The sequence below is a fragment of the Doryrhamphus excisus genome, chromosome 7 (genome assembly GCF_030265055.1).
Source record: "Doryrhamphus excisus isolate RoL2022-K1 chromosome 7, RoL_Dexc_1.0, whole genome shotgun sequence".
Classification (NCBI taxonomy): domain Eukaryota; kingdom Metazoa; phylum Chordata; class Actinopteri; order Syngnathiformes; family Syngnathidae; genus Doryrhamphus; species Doryrhamphus excisus.
In genome coordinates, this window is record NC_080472.1 from 11,820,091 (window position 1) to 11,841,176 (window position 21,086).

Genomic DNA, 21,086 nt, shown 5'->3' on the forward strand with positions numbered 1-21,086 from the left:
TGCAACCACAACTACTGTTTGTACGCTACACTAAGACCTGTTTATGTTTAAAGAGCCTTCGGCATCCTTTGGGCTTCCAGGTGTTTCATCCACATAATTCCATTTTACTCTCTTCTTCATTCCGACACGGATTTTACTGACTCATCATTTGGCACTCAACCCAGAAACATTATTACCATCTTTTAGTAGCATCAATCCAACAAAGCAGTTATATGACTTACAGTTGTCATAGTCATCAACATCAACACCTGAGCTGGCCATGTGACCTTACGGCGTTCCGTGGTTACGACCCACTCCCATAAATGAATAATAGCGTACTGTAAAAGCCTGCCCACAATAACACACGTTACTGCACGGTAATTCGTCTACAAATCATTGCCGATAAACGGTATTATTGTCGACATTATTTTGAGACATGTTTGTTTTTGTTGTCGTGTTTAATGTCACAAACAAGACAAAGTCACCCGTGAGTGTTTTCAGATGGGAGGGGGTCCTACAGCCGTACCCGATGTTGATTGACAAGAGCAATACAGTGTTACCTCGGTTAACATCCGCCCTGGTTAGTGTGTTTTAACGTCCATAATTTTGCCTTGCTTTGCATTCACCCGGGGCGGCACTGCGGTCGAGTGGTTAGACCTCACAGCTAGGAGACCAGGGTTCAATTCCACCCTCGGCCATCTCCGTGTGGAGTTTCTCCCCGTGCATGCGTGGGTTTTCTCCGGGTACTCCGGTTTCCTCCCACATTCCAAAAACATGCTAGGTTAATTAGCCACTCCAAATTGTCCATAGGTATGAATGTGAGTGTGAATGGTTGTTTGTCTATATGTGCCCTGTGATTGGCTGGCCACCAGTCCAGGGTGTACCCCGCCCAAAGACAACTAGGATAGTTCCAGCACCCCCCGCGACTCTCGTGAGAATAAGCGGTAGAAAATTAATGAAAACTTTCCATTTTAATTTGGGAATTTTGACACTGACCAGCTGCACGGCGGTCGAGTGGTTAGCGCGCAGACATCACAGCTAGGACACCAGGGTTCAATTCCACCCTCGGCCATCTCTGTGTGGAGTTTGCATGTTCTCCCTGTGCATGCGTGGGTTTTCTCCGGGTACTCCGGTTTCCTCCCACATTCCAAAAACATGCTAGGTTAATTAATTATGTATCAGAGTGTAGCTATACACGATGTAACAAACACAATGACCACACAAAAGAAAAAGGCGATTGACCGTACCGAGACAACGGTGCAAGATCTATGAATTTTACAGCTTCAAGAGAATACGGTCATCATTTCAGAACTATGGACTCTAACTCTTATGTGGACCGAGAGCCTCCTGTATTATTCATTCCTTCATTTTCTATACTGCTTATCCTCACGAGCGCATGCTGGAGCCTATACCAGTTGTCTTCGAGTCAAGTCAATGTTATTTATATAGTGCCAATTCAAAACAGAGGCAAGGAAAAAACAGAACCCAGACTCCACCGAGCCAAATCTGTCTTGACCGGATGGTATCCAAAACAGGTAGACACTAATCCCTCGTTTATCGCTGTTCATTGGTTACAGAAGTGAGTGTCCGTGAAGTAGGATTCTTAATTATAAATGGAATATTTTCATAGTTACAACATGGAAAACCTCTTTGTGACCTTCTAAATACACGTTTTAGCATTATAGGAGCCTGGTAGACATGAACTAACACCCCTATACTCACCCTTAGCCTCGTATTACCTAATATAGTAGACATAATAACAGAAAATAAGCACCATAGCAACATAAACACCACTTGTGCTCGAATGTGTTGTTATAAATGTGTTCCACATGACAAATATTTAACAAGTTATCAAAAACAGACACAAAACTACAACCTAATGTTTGCCTGTCATTATAATCAATGAAAGACAAAAGTGTAATATTGCAATAACAGTTTTACTTTTCCTAAAAATCTTAAGAAGTGAGGTGATAGCAGTTCCAACAAGTAATCCAAGCCCTAATACTCGGTTATTGTCATGAGACTCATAACCTTAAAATTTGTCTTGTTAGTACAGAACACTAATATCATTATTTTTATTTGAGCAAGCAGGTCTGATCAGGCAGAGTCCATCCACAAGGTGGAAGCAACAAACTGGATTGCACTTAAAATGGCGGAAGCGGAATTTTCGTCATTTCTTGTTTACGCCGATGGAGTCAAGTTCAGCCTGTTCAGTTAGGTATAGAACCGTTCCGGTTTTGTACTTCACATTAAGAAACATGACCTACATAATCGTTACAATTCGACATTTAGCGGCAAATCTCGACACACATAGTGTGTGATTTTAAAATCGTATTTATGAGTTTTGGCATAGAGTGCAGTATTTCTTCTCATTTAATGTGCCCCAGGGTGCGATTCCGCACTTACATACGTTTATTGCGAAAGTACCCCTAACTGTTTTCCGGTTGTGCACGAGCTAGCCTCGTTTGCCTTGACGCGCAGTGGTTCGGCCGAGGCGGTTCTGACAAGGCTGCGGGCTGTGAGCTAAAACTTCCCCGCCATGACACCGCGACGGTTCTGAGGCGGGCCCGCTTTCACGCTCGGCCGGTTCCTGCGCTCATCCGACGCACAGACGCCTTGCGTGGATGCCGGAGAGGCCACAATGAGCACGGGGGACGCCGACGAGCCGCGGGACAGGCCCGACGGCGGCGACAAAGAGCCCGACATGGACCGCTCCGACCACGACGGAGACGTCGCCCGGAGCTGCTCTCCGTGCCCACCCGGGACGAGTACGACCTCACCACGGTCGGAGGACCCGGCCGCCGGGCCTCACACAGAAGGCAGCGGCGGCGGGGGCTCAGACACCGGCCGGACGAAGAGTCTGTTCTCCTGGCTTCAGAACAGGTCTATCAGGCGGGGCGTGTTTGTGGACCCGGTCAGGGACAACTTCAAGACAATGACTAGCTTGTACTGCTCCATGAACCCGGCTGCGGACTCGGTCAACCTGAGCACCAAGACCCACGGAGCTGTGTTCAACCTGGAGTACTCCCCAGACGGGTAAGAGACAGACCGGAACCGGTCGGGCCTTTGACCCCGAGTGACCCCACACTGCGGCCTTATAGAACCTTTCCATGTTTTGAACGTGAATGCATCTTTTTCGTGTGTTTGAATTGGCGTTGCGTTCGTGTTTGTTGTACAAAGGTTCCGTGGTAAGGATTAGGCTGTGGATTAACACCGGAGTGGGTCAAGAGACTAGACGGCTCATTAAAGGGTTCAAGCTGACTCAGCAATCTGCCTCACATTGGTAGCGGGTCCCGGAAAAACACATCATACACACCCAGTCAGGACAATAGATTTATTGTTATTTTGCTTTGTAAAGCTTTAATCATGTGTTTTGTATGTTATTGCTCATGTTTTGTTGAAAGTCCACACCAAACATATCAAAGAAGGATGTCAAAATATTAAAAAAAAACCTTATGGTCATATCACCTCGTACTTCGGTACGGGTCAAAAAATGTAAAAAATCAAAATTAAAAAAACAACAAAAAAAAACAACCTTAAACTATTATGGAAAACAGGAAGTGAACAAATGTAACAGTTAGTGATTGTAAAAGTACCAGACGGAGGGGTAGGATTTAATAAGCTTTGCTTCTTCCTACTCCTTTTGGACATGTGGAACTGGGAACTGATTATGGGATGCACTCAATTGGAATCTGATGCATGTTCAAATGAAATTAAACCATTACCATTTCTATTTCAAATAGTACCATGGTGTCCTGGCTCTGTATTGACTTTGTAGTATCGCCCCCCCCCCCCCCCCCCTTCGGTACGGGACAAAAAAATTAATAAATAAATAAAAAAAAACAAGTTGACATGTTCAAATGAAATTAAACCATTACCATTTCTATTTCAAATAGTACCATGTAGTATAAAATAGTACCATGGTGTCCTGGCTCTGTAGTGACTTTGTAGTATCCCCCCTCACCCCTTTCGGTATGGGCCAAAAAATAAAAAAACAAATAAATTAATTTAAAAAAACAACCTTAAACTATATTAGGAAAGTAGGAAGTGAACAAATGTAACAGTTACTGATTGTAAAAGTACCAGATGGAGGGGTAGGATTTAATAAGCTTTGCTTCTTCCTACTCCTTTTGGACATGTGGAACTGCGAACTGATTATGGGATGCACTCAATTGGAATCTGATGCATGTTCAAATGAAATAAAACCATTAGCATTACCATTACCATTATTTGAGCTCTCTAGACATCAAATAGCACCCCTATAGTCACCTTTACATGTTGTATTAATCAATATAGCAGCTACAATCAGAAAATAATAACAATGTTACTGATATTGTGCCTGTTGTGAGGTCATTCATAACCTGCATGTTCAAATGAAATATTACCATTACCTTATATATTATGTGAATCAACACATAATGGATCCATTCTGGGCTGGTGTATTGACTCCCATTGCTTCCTATTAATACAGTCATGATATTGACGCCTGTCATTCTTATAGGTCGGTGCTGACGGTGGCCTGCGAGCAGACCGAGGTGCTGCTGTTTGATCCCGTCTCCTCCAGACACATCAAAACCTTAACGGAGGCCCACGAGGACTGCGTCAACAACATAAGGTGCGTTTCTTTTCATCACCTTCATCCTTAGAAGTCCACTGCTGTTTGAATGACATTCGAGAGTCCGCTTACGAGCACCGAACGTGAATCATTTTCCTCACTTATATCGAGGTGATATAATATATTATATTAGGCGATTGCGTCTTTCGCGCAGCTGCCCAAAAGTCTGTGGAACGGACTCCCCGATCATCTGACGGCGCCACAGACATTAGACTGTTTTAAAAAAGGACTAAAAACATATGTTTTTAGAAAAGCTTTTACATAGTTTGCCTATTTTAATGCATATTTAATGTCTTTGGTTCGCTGTTGTGTTAGTTTGTCTTTGGTCGTTTCCACCTCCATTGCTCTTACTTATTTTGGATGTTCTTATTGTGTTATTGTGACACTTGCTGTTAACTTTTATTCTTTTATTGTAACTGTTGCACTTTGAGATCATTCATTTGATGTAAAGTGCGTTATAAATTACATTTATTATTATTATATGCCTCACTTATGAGAAAAGAGGGCACCCAAACCAAACACACACTTTCAAAGTTGGTTTTTTATGATGTTATGAAGAAAAAACCTCCTTTCTCACCGACATACCAGCTCTGACCTTCGTCGAGCAAGGTGAGAGATGACAACTCTGGACAGGAGAGGCCTACATGGAGCCCCAGAAACATTATGAATATATTTTTTTTTTTTTAACTCGCTTGTTTGCCTTAAAAAGAGTACCTACACACATTTACTGGTACACAAAATGAAACCAAGATCTAAGATGATTTTTATATATATCACTATATTGACAGTTACTATGGTACCAATTATGTCATTGGATGCTCATATCACCTTGTACTTCGGTACGTGACAAAAATAAAATGAAAAAAAAAAACTGACCAGTCCAGGTTGTACCCCGCCTCTCACCCGAAGACAGCTGGGATAGGCTTCAGCACCCCCGCGACCCTCGTGAGGGAAAAGCGGTAGAAAATGAATGAATTAATAAAAAAAAAACTTAAACTATATTATGGAAAGCAGGAAGTGAACAAATGTAACAGTTACTGATTGCAAAAGTACCAAATGGAGGGGTAGGATTTAATAAGCTTTGCTTCTTCCTACTCCTTTTGGACATGTGGAACTGGGAACTGATTATGGGATGCACTCAATTGTAATCCGATGCATGTTCAAATGAAATTAAACCATTACCATTTTTCATAACGCAAAAATGAGACCTCCTGTCAATCATGCCATCTCTCTGTCTCTGCGATGAGAGGCGGGGCCGCTAGCATACACACTGCAGAAGAGTGTTAGCTCATGAAGAGCAATACAAGGTACAGTAGAAGTCAGGAGAGGGGGGGGGGGATGCTAGCATAGCCAAATGCCGCAGCCCCAGTGTAGGAATACCTCAGCCTCAAACCAAAGCAGCAAAGTGAGGCCATCAACACAGACAAGCCGGTATTTGTTCGAGTAGTGGCAACAAAAAAAATACTACAACTCCTCTAAAAGGCAGCACGGTATCTATAAAGGAATGTGACAAACACGTGTGCGTTCGATCCCTCGGCAGGTTCCTGGACAACCGTCTGTTTGCCACCTGCTCCGACGACACCACCATCGCCTTGTGGGACCTAAGGAAGCTCAACTCCAAGGTGTGCTCGCTCCACGGCCACGCCAGCTGGGTGAAGAACATCGAGTACGACACCAACACGCGTCTCCTCGTCACCTCCGGCTTTGACGGCAACGTCATCACGTGGGATACTAACAGGTACAAAATACTAACAGTTGCATTCTTGACACATTTGCATGGAATTGTGATCGATGCTGGAGGAGAGAGGAATAACTCAGTTAGAACTTTTTACCCCAAAGAAGGTCGAGTCTGCAGAAGGTCGAGTCTGCAGCGGCATCCGCTGCTTGTTGAGAAAAACCATACTGGTTTCCTACATAATATTTTCCATCAAGCACTAAGACTTTGGGCTTTGTTCAGCGGTCTTTGAACGCACCACATTTATGTGCGATGAGACACAAAAGTGAAACCCGTCCACTTCGGAGTTCAAACATGATGGCTTCTCTAATGCACTTTTTAAAAAAGTCATGAATTAATAAATCACGCTGTTTTGTGGTCGACTATGGACTATAATTAGTCAAAAAAATATTTTTATATTTTTATATTTTTATATTTTTATATTTTTATATTTTTATATTTTTATATTTTTATATTTTTATATTTTTATATTTTTATATTTTTATATTTTTATATTTTTATATTTTTATATTTTTATATTTTTATATTTTTATATTTTTATATTTTTATATTTTTATATTTTTATATAATATATTATAATATTATTATTAGTATTCTTGGCTTAAATTGAGCATTTTTATTAAAAAAAAGGGCTAAATCAAATAAAATACAAATACAGTCCTGGTTATGGTGGTTAATATGGTTCATAAATTGAATATTTGGAGCACAGAAAACCTATTTATGATTTTTTAAATATATTTTCTAACATTATTAGAGCCTTCTAGACAGGAACTAAAACCCTTATGGTAGGGGTGGGCAAATATTTGGACTCGTGGGCCGCATTGAGTTATCACGCACATACTATTTTATGCTTATAATTTTCCTTGAACTATTTGTCTAATTTTATCAGTTTTATTGTTTTTTTTTTTTTTTACTAAATAAGACATCCGACTGGCAAGTCATGTTGCCAGTTTGTATGTTAAAAGTTGAAATACTTAGAAAGCAACTGGCGGGCCGGATTCAAACACTTGGTGGGCCGCATGTGGCCCCCGGGCCGTAGTTTGCCCACCCCTGCCCTAATGGTCACCTATACACTCACATTATTCATTGTTTACATCACATTGCGCAACTCTTACGCTGCAGGAACTCGAGACGGCCGCTAGCGAGCTAGCCAGTTAGCCTCAAATGTATTGCTTTTAAACTTAAGAAGCCAAAAAACGCACCACTTCCACACAGAATGAGAGGAGACATGCCATGGCTGTATCCATGACTTCATGCAGTGTTATGGCAATGTGATGTCAGGTAATTTCTCAGTGTTTTGTGTCATTTCTGCCGCCTAGTGACCAGAACGGTGCCTATCACGGAGCTCAGAGATGAGTGAGACAAGTCAAGCGTTTCAGCGCAAATCCGGTCTATATCGATATGAATCTACTCGGGATGCTCGGAATTTGACAAAAGTCTCGGAATCACTGAGTCAACACGCATTTCTGGTACAGATACACCGAGGACGGCTGCCCCCACAAGAAGTTCTTCCACACCAGATACCTGATGAGGATGCGTCTGACGCCAGACTGCACCAAGATGCTGATCTCCACATCTTCTGGCTACCTGCTCATCCTCCACGACCTGGACCTCACCCAGAGTCTGGAGGTGGGCAGCTACCGTATGCTGCGAGCCAGGCGCACCCCCCTCACTTCAGGTCAGCCCTCCTCCTCCATCCATTACTTTCACTTGTTTTTTTTGGGGCGGGGTCAATAAGTTAAAAATGTGTCAAATGTTTAGATGGAGGTGCATTAGCGTCCAGGGCAGCTGGACCTCGCCAGGGAAATGACTCCAGTAAGCTCCACCCCCACAGAGAAGGTAAGTTGCTCAATTTTTAACTTATGTGACTGCTTTGTTGTCTTTTCCTCCACATGTCATTTTTTGGTCACTAAAAGTACACACATCATTGTCATTATATACTTGTGTAGTAATAGTACATTTCTATGAAGTAGGAATGGAATGTTTCTAGAAAACCTGTTTACAGTCTTGTAAATACAGTTTTTAACAATCAGTCATAATCATACAATCATAACATACAATCATAACCATGATTGTATGGTCATATCACCTTGTACTTTAATACGAGGTGCATTATTTAAAAAAAAAAATAAAAAAACATTAAAAAAAACCTTAAACTGTATTATGAAAAGCAGGAAGTGAACAAATTAGTGATTGTAAAAGTTCCAGATGGAGGGGTAGGATTTAATAAGCTTTGCTTCTTCCTACTCCTTTTGGACATGTGGAACTGGGAACTGATTATGGGATGCACTCAATTGGAATCTGATGCAAGTTCAAATGAAATTAAACCATTACCATTTCTATTTCAAATAGTATCAAGTAGTATCAAATAGTACCATGGTGTCCTGGCTCTGTATTGACTTTGTAGTAACACCCCCCCCCTTTCGGTACGGGACAAAAAAAAACTGTATTATGGAAAGCAGGAAGTGAACAAATGTAACAGTTAGTGATTGTAAAAGTACCAGATGGAGGGGTAGGATTTAATAAGCTTTGCTTCTTCCTACTCCTTTTGGACATGTGGAACTGGGAACTGATTATGGGATGCACTCAATTGTAATCTGAAGCATGTTCAAATGCTTGGCTAAAGTGACCTCACCCTTTGGAGTTATTGCGCCACCTGTTGCTGTGCCATGCACGTGTCAGCCATTTTAACGTGGACATATGTGTTCACCGACACCAATGTAGTGGCTTTGGATGCTTCACGTAGCCGTAGTAAGTCCGAATGCTCTCTCAGTGACACGAGTCATGTTCCTGCAGGCATTTCTCCCAGGAACAGCCTGGAGGTCCTGACTCCGGAGATACCCGGGGAGCGGGACAGAGGCAACTGCATCACGTCCCTACAGCTCCATCCCAAAGGCTGGGCCACCCTCATCCGATGCTCCAGCAACATGGACGACCAGGAGGTGAGCGTTTAGGATATCGGATATCAGATATCAGATCAGGAGCGCGCCAGGACGACAAGAACGTTAGCAACACTAGCGTAGCTGTGTTAGCTACAGTGCTAACATTACACTCACATACGTAAATGACCGTAATTAAATACAGGAAGTAAATGAAATGAAAGCTCAGGATAATTAATAAGGGCTTGATGACCTGACAATCAATATTCTTTATCCTTAATGATGGTTCCAGCAGTCAAACTGTTCGGGCCACCACTTCTGTAGTGATGGTCTTTTGGCCCCAGGTGGGTGGTGTCTACCTGGGAAGGAGCTTTTCTTCACGATGTCATGAAAAGCCCCAATTTGTATCCCACTTCTCTGAAAAGTGGGATAAACTGTAGACTCTAATGTTACTCTTAAAATATCCTCGGAGATCAGAAATTCCCTAAAAGTAGTAGTAGAAGTAGTAGTTGTAGTAGTATTCCAAAAGGCATCCGTCTTTCGTGTGTGCAGTGGACGTGCGTGTACGAGTTCCAGGAGGGGGCACCCACCCGCCCGCTGGTGTCCCCCCGCTGCTCCCTGCGTCTCACCCACTACATCGAGGAAGCCAACGTGGGGCGGGGCTACATCAAGGAGCTCTGCTTCAGTCCCGACGGCCGCCTCATCTGCTCGCCGTACGGCTACGGCGTCCGCCTGCTGGCCTTCGACGAGCGCTGCGGCGAGCTGGCCGACTGCCTGCCCGTGCAGACCAGCTGCCTGCGGGAGGTGCGCTCCATCTACTCCCACAGCGACGTGGTCCTCACCACCAAGTTCTCGCCCACGCACTGCCAGCTGGCGTCGGGCTGCCTCAGCGGCCGGGTGGCGCTCTACCAGCCCAAGTTCTAGGGGCGGGGCAAAAGAATCACGCAGCTGATTGGCTCATCTATGCACATATCCATGTGTACACACCCCCTCCTGCGGGGACGGCATTTGTTTTAAAGTGCTCTGGCAGCGCCATGAGGGACATTGAATTCAAGGGTCCCCGAGGACGTGACCGGGGGGGCCTAAAGCCTGTGGATGCCCCCCCGTTGGTTGCTGCGTCACTTTCACTCTGAAGATGAACAGTAACGTTCTCCCGTTTGGGCCAACCCCTCATTTGGACCCCCCCCAGATCAAGTCATTTCACCGCCATATTAGCGCATGATGCATTCACTTGTCGCACGGGGGTGGCGCGGACCTCGTTCAGGCCGCTTCTAGCGGCGGTTAACCAATACAGTGACATGGAAATGGGTGGCGTTCAGTGACAATTGGAAAATTTTTAATCAATACGACACTCCCATTTGATGCAAAATCCGCAAAACCGCACACGCGTGTCAAGTACATGTTGCACGGTCGCTTGTTGACGGTGCTTTTCCAAGATTCCCTCAAATGGTGCAAAAAGATGCATTTGAACTATGCATACCGTCCTTAGTAATCATACCCTTGTTTGTTATTATTCAGCAAACTCTATTGCAGTTCATATGAATATAGTTATGATATTTCCTGAAGGCCACCCCTGAAAGGCAAGTGAGGCAAAACGTGTTTATTTTATAATAGTTACATATTTGTATCTTCTGCTGGAGCGTTAGTATGATGCTAATGATGATGATGATGTTGTTGTAGTTCCCAATGTAGCCACAGGAGGCTTCACACTGAAAGAAGTCTTATCCTGATTAAATTCTCTGGGAGAATTGAATGTTTTCCCCCACTGGCCTTCCAGGGCTTTCCTTCTAAGTTGATGTGGCCTAAATATTAATAATAATAATAACAGTCATTGCATCACCGTTAAGTTTTGGAATTGTAGTTGAACTAAACATAATTGAACCGAAATCAGTTGTTTATTATGGACAAAGTTGCGGATATGAAGCTTAACTGCCTTTTTTGTTATGCTTTTGTCTCATAGAGAAGTGTCTTAATATTTTCACTTGGCGTTTAACTACCAACCTGTTTTCTTTTTTTTTTTTTTTTTTTTTAAGAAAAGAAAAATGTGTTCTGCGCTTTTCTGTGTGTTATGAATTATTTTAAGTGTGTGTACACACACTATTTGCATCCTGGGCGGGGTTGGGGGTGGGGAAAAATGACTTTCCACATCAACTAATCCCAGCTGTGAAACTAGAAAAAAAGGTACTTGCCCCCACTCGAAAATAAAAAGCTTTTTTTGCACCGTGGCTTCAAAGGTTTGTTTGTACCTTTTGGCCACTAGGTGGCAGCAACATAGATTACTCCATTTCCAACAATATTTGTCATGATTATTATCCGAGTCATGTGATCCTGTTGGACTAACAGAGTTCTACATCAGACCAGCTGATACTTGCATTGAAATGAAACATTCCACATCCGCCAAGATGTTTTCAAATGGTTTAGCGTCATTGTTCCAAAGTAGGAATGTTTGGATTCATGTGAGTTTGGATGTGCTGATTGAAATAAAACAAATAAGCGACAATAGGAACATTGCTAGCATGTGAAAGCCAAGGTCAGGATCAAAATTCCTAAATTAAAATGGAAAGTTTTCATTCATTTTCTACCGCTTATGCTCACGAGGGTCGCAGGGGTGCTGGAGCCTATCCCAGCTGTCTTGGGGCGAGAGGCGGGGTCCACTTCTGGACTCGTGGCCAGCCAATCACAGGGCACATATAGACAAACAACCATTCACACTCACATTCATACCTATGGACAATTTGGAGTGGCTAATTAACTTAGCATGTTTTTGGAATGTGGGAGGAAACCGGAGTACCCGGAGAAAACCCACGCATGCACGGGGAGAACATGCAAACTCCACACAGAGATGGCCATGGGTGGAATTGAATCCGGGTCTCCAAGCTGTGAGGTCTGCGTGCTAACCACTCTCCACCGTGCAGCCCGGAAAGTTTTCTATTTTTAGTTCATCCAACACAAGCCATTGAGTTCCAGTTCAAGAGCTTGTATTGCAAACGTGCTTATTAATGCAGAGTTATGACACTGGGAAGTATTAATATTTGTTATTGTTATTGTACTGATCCATAACTAATAGTTAGGTTAGGTCTTGTATTGGCGCCCATGGGGTTCTGCAGGTGATAATGTGTTTATAAAGGTAGTATTGATTTTTAATGAGGTGAAGAGACCCTGTGATTGCCCCCCTTTTAGTAATTTCACAGGCTCATAGCTTCAAACAAAATCCCGGTCCGGTCCACCTCATAATCTTCCAGGGGATCGAGCCTTCCTCCCCTGCTCCCGCTGCATCCGCTGGCCCTCCCGACGCCGGTTGATGGCCTTTGTGCTGGCACGGAGTTTCCGCAGTCTGAGCGCTCGCAGGCGCAGCTGCAGGTCCTGCGGGATCTTCCCCCCCTTGGCTCGAATCTCCTTCAGCCTCTGGACGGGGGTCTGGGTCAGGCTGAAGTCGCAGACGGTAGCGCGGGGCTCCATCCCCACGTGGCAGTGACGCATGGATGGGAAGTAGCCCTCGGCCCAAACCACCACCTTGTACTCGCCCGGGTTCAGGAGGCGCCAGTAGTCCCCGTCTGCGGCTGTAGGCGACATCATTATAAGGGTGTGTCTGGAATCCGAGACGAGATTTGAAACAAACACTACCTGATCTGATGTCATGTCCGTGGTCCTCCACCTTGATCACGGCATCGACTATTCCTTTTTTGGTCTCCTTGTCCCTCACCACCCCTTTGATCCCTCGGTGGACCTGGGAGAAGACCACAGGAGCTGGGAGACCTCCAAGCGTAAACCCTTTCACACAGAACCCAGCTCGGTGCACTCCTTGGCGTCCACAATGTCGTGATCGGGGTCCTAAAGGGTGGTCCTAAACACGGTGTTGACCCCCCCCCCCCCCATCTTCTTCTTACCTGCTCCATGTAGATGATCAGAGATTCCTTGTTGTTCTCCCACTCCATGGGAAGCTCGCTGGCGTGAGGGAACTTGTCGCAGGACAGTTCCACCGTCACCTCGAAGCAGTTGGTGTGCATGTAACTGAAATCATTCATACCTGCGGCACAATTACCGCAATTATTAGAGCCCTCTAGACATGAAATAGCACCCCTATAGTCGCCTTTACACTCTTATTACTCAATATATTAGATATAATCATAGAAAATGAGCCATTTAAGACTTAAATAGGACTCGTGCTCGTGTTTGTTTCAAGAAATGTCTTCAGGACGAGTGGACAGGAAATGATGTCAGGGCTTCAGAGTTCCGTTTTAGCGGGAGTACAGCCATAACAGTAGCCTGTGTTACTATATTTTATACATCATTTATACAATAATAATAATCAGTCGCTACTTTGTGGTCGAGTGGTTAGCGCGCAGACCTCACAGCTAGGAGACCCGGGTTCAATTCCTCCATGCGTGGGTTTTCTCCGTGTACTCCGTTTTTTTCCCACATTAAAAAAAAACATGCTAGGTTAATTAGCGACTCCAAATTGTCCATAGGTATGAATGTGAGTGTGAATGGTTGTTTGTCTATATGTGCCCTGTGATTGGCTGGCCACCAGTCCAGCGCCTGAAGACAGCTGGGATAGGCTCCAGCACCCCTGCGACCCTCATGAGGATTAGAGGTAGAAAATGAATGAATGAATGAATATTAATATGAGGCTGCACGGTGGTCGAGTGGCTAGCACGCAGGCCTCGCAGCTGGGACACCTGAGTTCAATTCCACCAATTGCATGTTCTCCCTGTTCATGCGTGGGTTTTCTCCGGGTACTCCGGTTTCCTCCCACATTCCAAAAACATGCTAGGTTAATTAGCCACTCCAAATTGTCCATAGGTATGAATGTGAGTGTGAATGGTTGTTTGTCTATATGTGCCCTGTGATTGGCTGGCCACCAGTCCAGCGCCTGAAGACAGCTGGGATAGGCTCCAGCACCCACGCGACTCTCGTGAGGATAAGCGGTAGAAAATGAATGAATGAATGAATGAGTCGCCACATTGCGCTTTGACTTTTGTTTCATGTCTCGTTTCGAGATTGCTATGATATGCTGTGATTCCAGTCAGACTCACTTCCGGGGACGGTGTGCCAGGCGCCGCCATTGATGATGTTGTTGTACGCCTGGAAGTCCTCGTAGTGGCAGATGCGGCGCTCGGGGTTGGCCATGGCGAGGTTGGTGGAGGCGTAGACGGTGGAAAGCCAACGGAAGAAGGCGTTGTCGGTGGTGGGCGTGTTCTCCTTGGGCGCCCAGCCCCGGGTGCCGTCGTAGGGGTACGTCACCACCAGCTCGCCGCCGTGCAGGTTGGCGCTCAACACAAAGGGAATGTCCTGCATCCAGCTGATGACGGCACGCGTCTCTGGAGCAACCTGGGAGACGGACACGGTGACGACGTCGTTCACGGAGAAGAAGCTACTTGCTTTGTCCTTACGAGAGCATCCTCTTTGGTGTAGTATTCCGGGATGGGAATGTAGTGGTTGGGCACTTTGGATGGGTCATCCGCCTCCTCTTGAGCGTCCCACATGATGTTGTTGAGGTCTGGGAAGTTGTGGTTCAGGTCTATTCCTTCAAAAGTGTATCGTCCCTCACCCCAGCCGGCTAGTTCGGAACCCTGAGGAACACCATCGTGTCAGGGTGAGGTTTTCCGGCACCAACTGGAAGCAGCCTACCTTCTTGTAAGCCACTTCGTATCCGTCAGGGTTCATCGACGGGAGAAGGTGGATCCGAGTCTCGGTGACGAGCCGGACGATGCGTTGGTTGCCTTTCTTGTACTCGCGGCAAATGTACTGCATGAGGTTGAGCACCAGCTCGCGACCCAGGACCTCATTTCCGTGCATCCCGGCCACGTAGCGGAACTCGGGCTCACCTGAGAAGAAGAGTGGAATAAGGACGTGGAATAAGGACATCAGATTAAGGATTCTCTCCAGGTTGCTCCTCACCAAGTTCATGCTTCCCGGGATTATCGGAGATCTCCATGACGTAGAGTTTGAGGCCCATGTAGCTCTTCCCGATGGTGTAGATACGCGTGATGTCAGGACACTCCTCAGACACCATCTTCATCAACTTTTAGGACGGATCGAAACAGGATGGGTTAGTCTCTGAGATGAATCTCCGGGATTTGACATTATACCTTTCTCATCTCTTTGTAGTTGTGGTGTCTGAAATCCAGAGCATCCTTTGGTTCGGTGTCTTTGGCGGAATGTGGCTCTGCAATAAAAACGTCAACGCTCCAGACATTTAGCTCTTATTTGTTGTTCCGCTTCTTCTTAGTCTTTACCGTCGACGCGGCATCCGAGAATCTCAGCTCGGAGGCAGATGTCGCCTTCATGGAACCAGCTTTGTGGATTGATGCGTATGTAACGCGCAACAATGGGGACGGGTAGGACCCCGAGAACCGGACTCTCTGGATCCTTGTTGCCTTCAAATATCTGCAACCACAACAACGTGACACCCCCTTTTGGGAAATAATATTTGCATGCCCGAGCGTTTTATGATGACATATCACTGTGGAAAGAAGCTTGGATATACTTAGAGTAGTCAGTGTACAGCTTATGCTTGGTGAAATGGAAAAACAAAGCCTTGCCGCTTCTTGCGTCCCATTCATGCAGCTTTTCCAGCTAATGGAGTCGTTGCTCAGCTGGACTTTGTAGGTCTCCACCCAGTCTTGCCTACAAGAGACACCAAAGAACCACACAGCTGATTTAATGATACCCAAAGAACAACAAGAACCCGCCCCCCCTTCCAAAGTCTCTGATCCTGACGCTACCTGACCTCCAGATGGTGTTGCGGCCCTGCAGGATGACGGCGGTGAAGCGAGTGAGGTGCAGGGCGTCCACCTCCAGCCACTGGTGTCGGTCTTTGTAGTCGGCACACCAAGCGCCGTCATACAGATCCCCGTCCTCGATGCCGGACTGGGATGAGCAGCACACACAGAAATGCTTGGGTCAGATTCTGCAGGAGCTGTGAGCCCCTTTCACGCAACAGATAGAAATAGGAAACACTACATCACTAATTATTATTATTTTTATATTATAATATTATATAATATAATTATAATGAGTGTTATTATTATATAATAATAATAATTATTATTAAATTAAGGAGGTAATGTCTTAAGATATTAAGATATTATTATACAATATTAATAATTATTATATATACATTATTTGTATATAATAATAATTATTATTAATATTGTATAATAACAATAATTATTATTAATAATATTGTATAATACGTTTATATTATTATTATACAATATTGATAGTAATATTGTTATATATTATTTTTATATAATAATTATTAATATTGTATAATAATAATAATAACAATGATTATTATTATTATATTATAATATTATATAATATAATCATAATGAGTGTTATTATTATATATTAATTTTTATTATTATTAAAATTAAGGAGATAATGTCTTAAGATATTATTATACAATATGAATGATAATTATATACAGTGAAGAAAATAAGTATTTGAACACCCTGCTATTTTGCTATTTCTCCCACTTAGAAATCATGGAGGGGTCTGAAATTTTCATCGTAGGTGCATGTCCACTGTGAGAGAGATAAACTAAAAAGAAAAATCCAGAAATCACAATGCATGATTTTTTAACAATTTATTTGTGTGATACAGCTGCAAATAAGTATTTGAACACCTGTGTATCATCTAGAATTCTGACCCTGAAAGACCTGTTAGTCTGCCCATTAGAAGTCCACCTGCACTCCATGTATCATCCTGAATCAGATGCACCTGTTTGAGGTCGTTAGCTGCATAAAGACACCTGTCCACCCCATACAATCAGTAAGACTTTAACTTGTAACATGGCGAAGACCAAAGAGCTGTCCAAAGACACCAGAGACAAAATTGTACACCTCCACAAGGCTGGAAAGGGCTACGGAGCAATTACCAAGCAGCTTGGTGAAAAAAGGTCCACTGTTGGAGCTATCATTAGAAAATGGAAGAAGCTAAACATGACGGTCAATCTCAATCGGAGTGGAGCCCCATGCAAGATATCACCTCGTGGGGTCTCAATGATTCTAAGAAAGGTGAGGAATCAGCCCAGAACTACACGACAGGACTTGGTCAATGACCTGAAAAGAGCTGGGACCACCGTTTCCAAGGTTACTGTAGGTAATACACTAAGACGTCATGATGTGAAATCATGCATGGCACGAAAGGTTCCCCTGCTTAAACCAGCACATGTCAAGGCCCGTCTTAAGTTTGCATATGACCATTTGGATGATACAGAGGAGTCATGGGAGAAAGTTTTATGGTCAGATGAGACCAAAATAGAACTTTTTGGTCATAATTCCAATAAGCGTGTTTGGAGGAAGAAGAATGAAGAGTACAATCCGAAGAACACCATCCCTACTGTGAAGCATGGGGGTGGTAGCATCATGCTTTGGGGGTGTTTTTCTGCACATGGGACAGGACGAGTGCACTGCATTAAAGAGAGGATGACTGGGGCCGTGTATTGTGAGATTTTGGGGAACAACCTCCTTCCCTCTGTCAGAGCATTGAAGATGGGTCGTGGCTGGGTCTTCCAACACGACAACGACCCGAAGCACACAGCCAGGAAAACCAAGGAGTGGCTCCGTAAGAAGCATATCAAGGTTCTAGCATGGCCCAGCCAGTCTCCAGACCTGAACCCAATCGAAAATCTTTGGAGGGAGCTCAAACTCCGTGTTTCTCAGCGACAGCCCAGAAACCTGACTGATCTAGAGAAGATCTGTGTGGAGGAGTGGGCCAAGATCCCTCCTGCAGTGTGTGCAAACCTGGTGAAAAACTACAGGAAACGTTTGACCTCTGTAATAGCAAACAAAGGCTACTGTACCAAATATTAACATTCATTTTCTCAGGTGTTCAAATACTTATTAGCAGCTGTATCACACAAATAAATTGTTAAAAAAATCATGCATTGTGATTTCTGGATTTTTCTTTTTAGTTTATCTCTCTCACAGTGGACATGCACCTACGATGAAAATTTCAGACCCCTCCATGATTTCTAAGTGGGAGAAATAGCAAAATAGCAGGGTGTTCAAATACTTATTTTCTTCACTGTATCTATTATTATTTCTATACATAATAATTATAATAATTATTATTCATATTTTATAACAATGATTATTATTAATATTATTTATAATACATTGATATTATTATTATTATACAATATTAATATTATTGTTATATTATTATTAATATATTATATATTACTTTTATATAATAGTAATTATTATGATTAATATTGTATAATAATAACAATGATTATTATTATTGTATAATAATAATATCCTAAGACATTATCTCCTTAATTTTAATAATAATAATTATTATAATTATATTATAATAACACTCATGATTATATAATTATTATTATTTAATAATAACACTCATTATGATTATATAATATATAATAATAATTATTATTAATATTCAGGATTGAAATGAAAGCAGGGGGATAAAGGAAGGCCAAACTTTTAATCTGTGGTGTTCACTCAAGACATAATTAATTCTCATACTTTTCATAACTGCATTGAAGGCTGGCATGATGACCAGAAAGCTACATTCCAATCATAAACTGTATAAGGGTCCTAAAATATACTAATATAATATTTTCCTAAAATAACACTCAATATGTTTTTACTTAGGCCTATAATAAGAAAAAAGTGCAATAAAAAGTGCAATAAATATTTTACCATAAAATAATTAAAAAAATAATATTTGCAAAAATGAATCATATTTTTAATGAGCTCTCATGGCCCACCTGCAGTACCACCACGGCCCACCAGGGGGCCGCGGCCCACACTTTGGGAATCACTGCACTATATGATCCAGGAGGTGTGTCTGAAGCATGGCCTTAAAAACCTGAAGATCCTCCGATGGACTCTTCCCTAAACGGGTGTCATAATATTGACGAGCCCCTCCCACTTGGCTGTGCCCCCACTTGGCTGTGCCTCTGTTGTGTAATACTTTGATGGAGACTTAACTGCTTTCAGACGCACTCCCGACTTATTTGGTAGCGTAAGTCAAATTACACGAAATGTTCCGAAACGTCCCCACCTGGATGTTCAGTCTGCCCCTGTGAGGACCCAGACCGAACCTCTGGAAAGAGGAAGCTTGAATTTGGGTGTCATCCACCTTCAGGGACTCCAGGCCCAATGGAGGACAGCCTAGAAGCAGAAAAGACACATAAAGGTCACGGAAGGACATCAAATGTTTTTATTTGAATGTGTTGTGTATAAGCCTGTCAAGTCCTTTCCTCGGGTTCTCGCTATTGGCTGGTGGTCCCGGAACATCCTGACCCACTGCATGAACCACTGAAGGGTTAAGAAAGTTCTCTTTCTGCTTCTTCTGAGTAAGCAAACTACCGTAATCTGAGATCTTGGTCTGTCAGCAATGCGGGAAATATGGATAATCGTGGTGGGTCAGTTCAGTGGGAGTTTAGAGGCCCACTCCTCCTCACGGAGGAGGGCGGTGGGGGCTCAAGGAGGAAATGTGGGCCGCAGATAAGTGAGTCCCGGGAGGCTTTGCATGTAACATGAGAGTCGGAGACTGTAAAATCAAAGCTCCAGCTGCAGGGAATTCCACGGCTTGGGCAACCAGCAACACGCAACACTCCCACAGCCGTGGATCACACAGTGGCGTGTTGTTGTGTTGTGTAGCACGGAACATGGCATAAATCACATGCTTGTTTTAAGTCTACACGGATGAAAAAAAACATGCAAAGGGTGAAGAAAGGCTTTTGAGGCCAAACCACAAACTTGGGGGAATTCAGCAAACATCTGGCAACAAGGCGGAAATAAATGCTGAGTGTACATACGTATATTATCCTTATGAACACAAACAGTAATCCGTAGGGCATCGTTTTCCCTGACATGCACTCTTCTATTGTGGAGTTGCATCATCGCCTCTTTGTGCCTCTTACGCCGTAAAACATGTTTTAATATGTCGTTTTTTTTGTTTTTGTTTTTTTTAAATAATAATATGTTGTTTTTGAGCCAGCGGTTGGTTAGTAGCAAACAAGTTAACAAGTAACATTATTTTCGTAACATTTATTTTTGCACAATTATAACGTATTTCAACATTTTGGGGCATATTTTTGTACAATTACAACTTAATTCTTGGACTAATATTTTTATGACTCCATTCTCCTAAAATTAGCTTGCAAGCTAGTGAGCTAACGACCTAGCAAACTAACCACTTCACCCCAAATTGATTTCTTATACGTACACTTGAGAAGCCAAACACCTACCACTTCCACACTGAATGGGAGTGTCAAGCTCAATTATTAGCTTATGGTACTCTGTGACTTGAGTATCATGCGGCTACTACACTGGTCAAGTCATAATACATTGACTTACCTTGTAAGATTATGACTTTATTCTTCAAATATGAAGTGTTTTATCAGAATATTACGAGTTCTTAGGCCAAGGCTGTCATGGCTACAAAAAGGGAGCACCCACTCCATGCTGTCTTTTCCTTCCTGTCATTCAAGTCCTTTTTGGATACATACATGACATATAGACATACTATGATCCATGATCTATGATCCATGATCCATGATCATAAGTAAACGTGATGTTCTCCAGTGCTCTAATTGACTCGTCCTACCTAGTTCAGTCGCACTCACATCATCTTCATCCTCCTCCTTCTCGATGACTTTGTGCGTGACTCTGCCGGGAGGTGTCGTCGGCCCCCGGCGTCCCTCAGACGTGAAGTTGAGGGACGGTGTGGCGGTGGTCGCATCGCTCGTCACCAGGAAGCCTCCCAGGAGGATGAGAGCCAGAGCTAGCAGTGACTTTTCCATCCCGGTTTTTGTTTGCTGCAGCAGTGTGGAGGGAGGAAAGCTTTATGCTGAGATGGGGGAGGGGCGGGGTGAGGGGGGGACCTCCATTCC

The 21,086-nt window shown here is 43.5% G+C and overlaps 2 protein-coding genes across 3 annotated transcripts; one reads left to right on the forward strand and one right to left on the reverse strand.

The window, feature by feature from the left end:
• Window positions 1-2,439: 2,439 nt before the first annotated feature.
• On the forward strand, window positions 2,440-11,236 carry wdr32 (WD repeat domain 32). Its single transcript, XM_058077544.1, has 7 exons — window positions 2,440-3,015; window positions 4,481-4,594; window positions 6,135-6,332; window positions 7,805-8,007; window positions 8,091-8,168; window positions 9,126-9,271; window positions 9,761-11,236. Exons 1-7 carry the CDS (start codon window positions 2,621-2,623, stop codon window positions 10,130-10,132), a joined length of 1,506 nt encoding a protein of 501 aa, XP_057933527.1. The 5' UTR covers window positions 2,440-2,620; the 3' UTR covers window positions 10,133-11,236.
• cpxm1a (carboxypeptidase X (M14 family), member 1a) lies at window positions 11,173-21,034 on the reverse strand. 2 transcript variants are annotated; one of them, XM_058077533.1, is made up of 13 exons: window positions 20,801-21,034; window positions 19,250-19,359; window positions 15,942-16,081; window positions 15,754-15,838; window positions 15,448-15,598; window positions 15,301-15,377; window positions 15,110-15,233; window positions 14,840-15,036; window positions 14,602-14,781; window positions 14,245-14,539; window positions 13,096-13,235; window positions 12,833-12,935; window positions 11,173-12,768 (listed from the first exon to the last, which is right to left on the reverse strand). In XM_058077533.1, exons 1-13 carry the CDS (start codon window positions 20,994-20,996, stop codon window positions 12,437-12,439), a joined length of 2,130 nt encoding a protein of 709 aa, XP_057933516.1. In that variant the 5' UTR covers window positions 20,997-21,034; the 3' UTR covers window positions 11,173-12,436. The 2 variants fall into 2 exon arrangements, with proteins under 2 accessions (XP_057933516.1, XP_057933517.1); XM_058077534.1 differs by lacking the exon at window positions 20,801-21,034 and adding an exon at window positions 19,448-19,550 and having other exon boundaries at window positions 19,250-19,358.
• Window positions 21,035-21,086: the final 52 nt, after the last annotated feature.

What these genes read in the sequence shown, in the direction of transcription:
- wdr32 (XM_058077544.1), top strand. Translation starts at nt 2,621, where the DNA reads ATGAGCACGGGGGACGCCGACGAGCCGCGGGACAGGCCCGACGGCGGC. An exon ending in GCGCACCCCCCTCACTTCAG is followed by an intron (nt 8,008 to 8,090) that starts GTCAGCCCTCCT and finishes TCAAATGTTTAG; the next exon opens with ATGGAGGTGCATTAGCGTCC. An exon ending in GCTCCACCCCCACAGAGAAG is followed by an intron (nt 8,169 to 9,125) that starts GTAAGTTGCTCA and finishes ATGTTCCTGCAG; the next exon opens with GCATTTCTCCCAGGAACAGC.
- cpxm1a (XM_058077533.1), bottom strand. Translation starts at nt 20,996, where the DNA reads ATGGAAAAGTCACTGCTAGCTCTGGCTCTCATCCTCCTGGGAGGCTTC. An exon ending in TGTGAGTGCGACTGAACTAG is followed by an intron (nt 19,360 to 20,800) that starts GTAGGACGAGTC and finishes TTCTGCTTCTAG; the next exon opens with GCTGTCCTCCATTGGGCCTG. An exon ending in TCTCGGATGCCGCGTCGACG is followed by an intron (nt 15,378 to 15,447) that starts GTAAAGACTAAG and finishes TTTTTATTGCAG; the next exon opens with AGCCACATTCCGCCAAAGAC.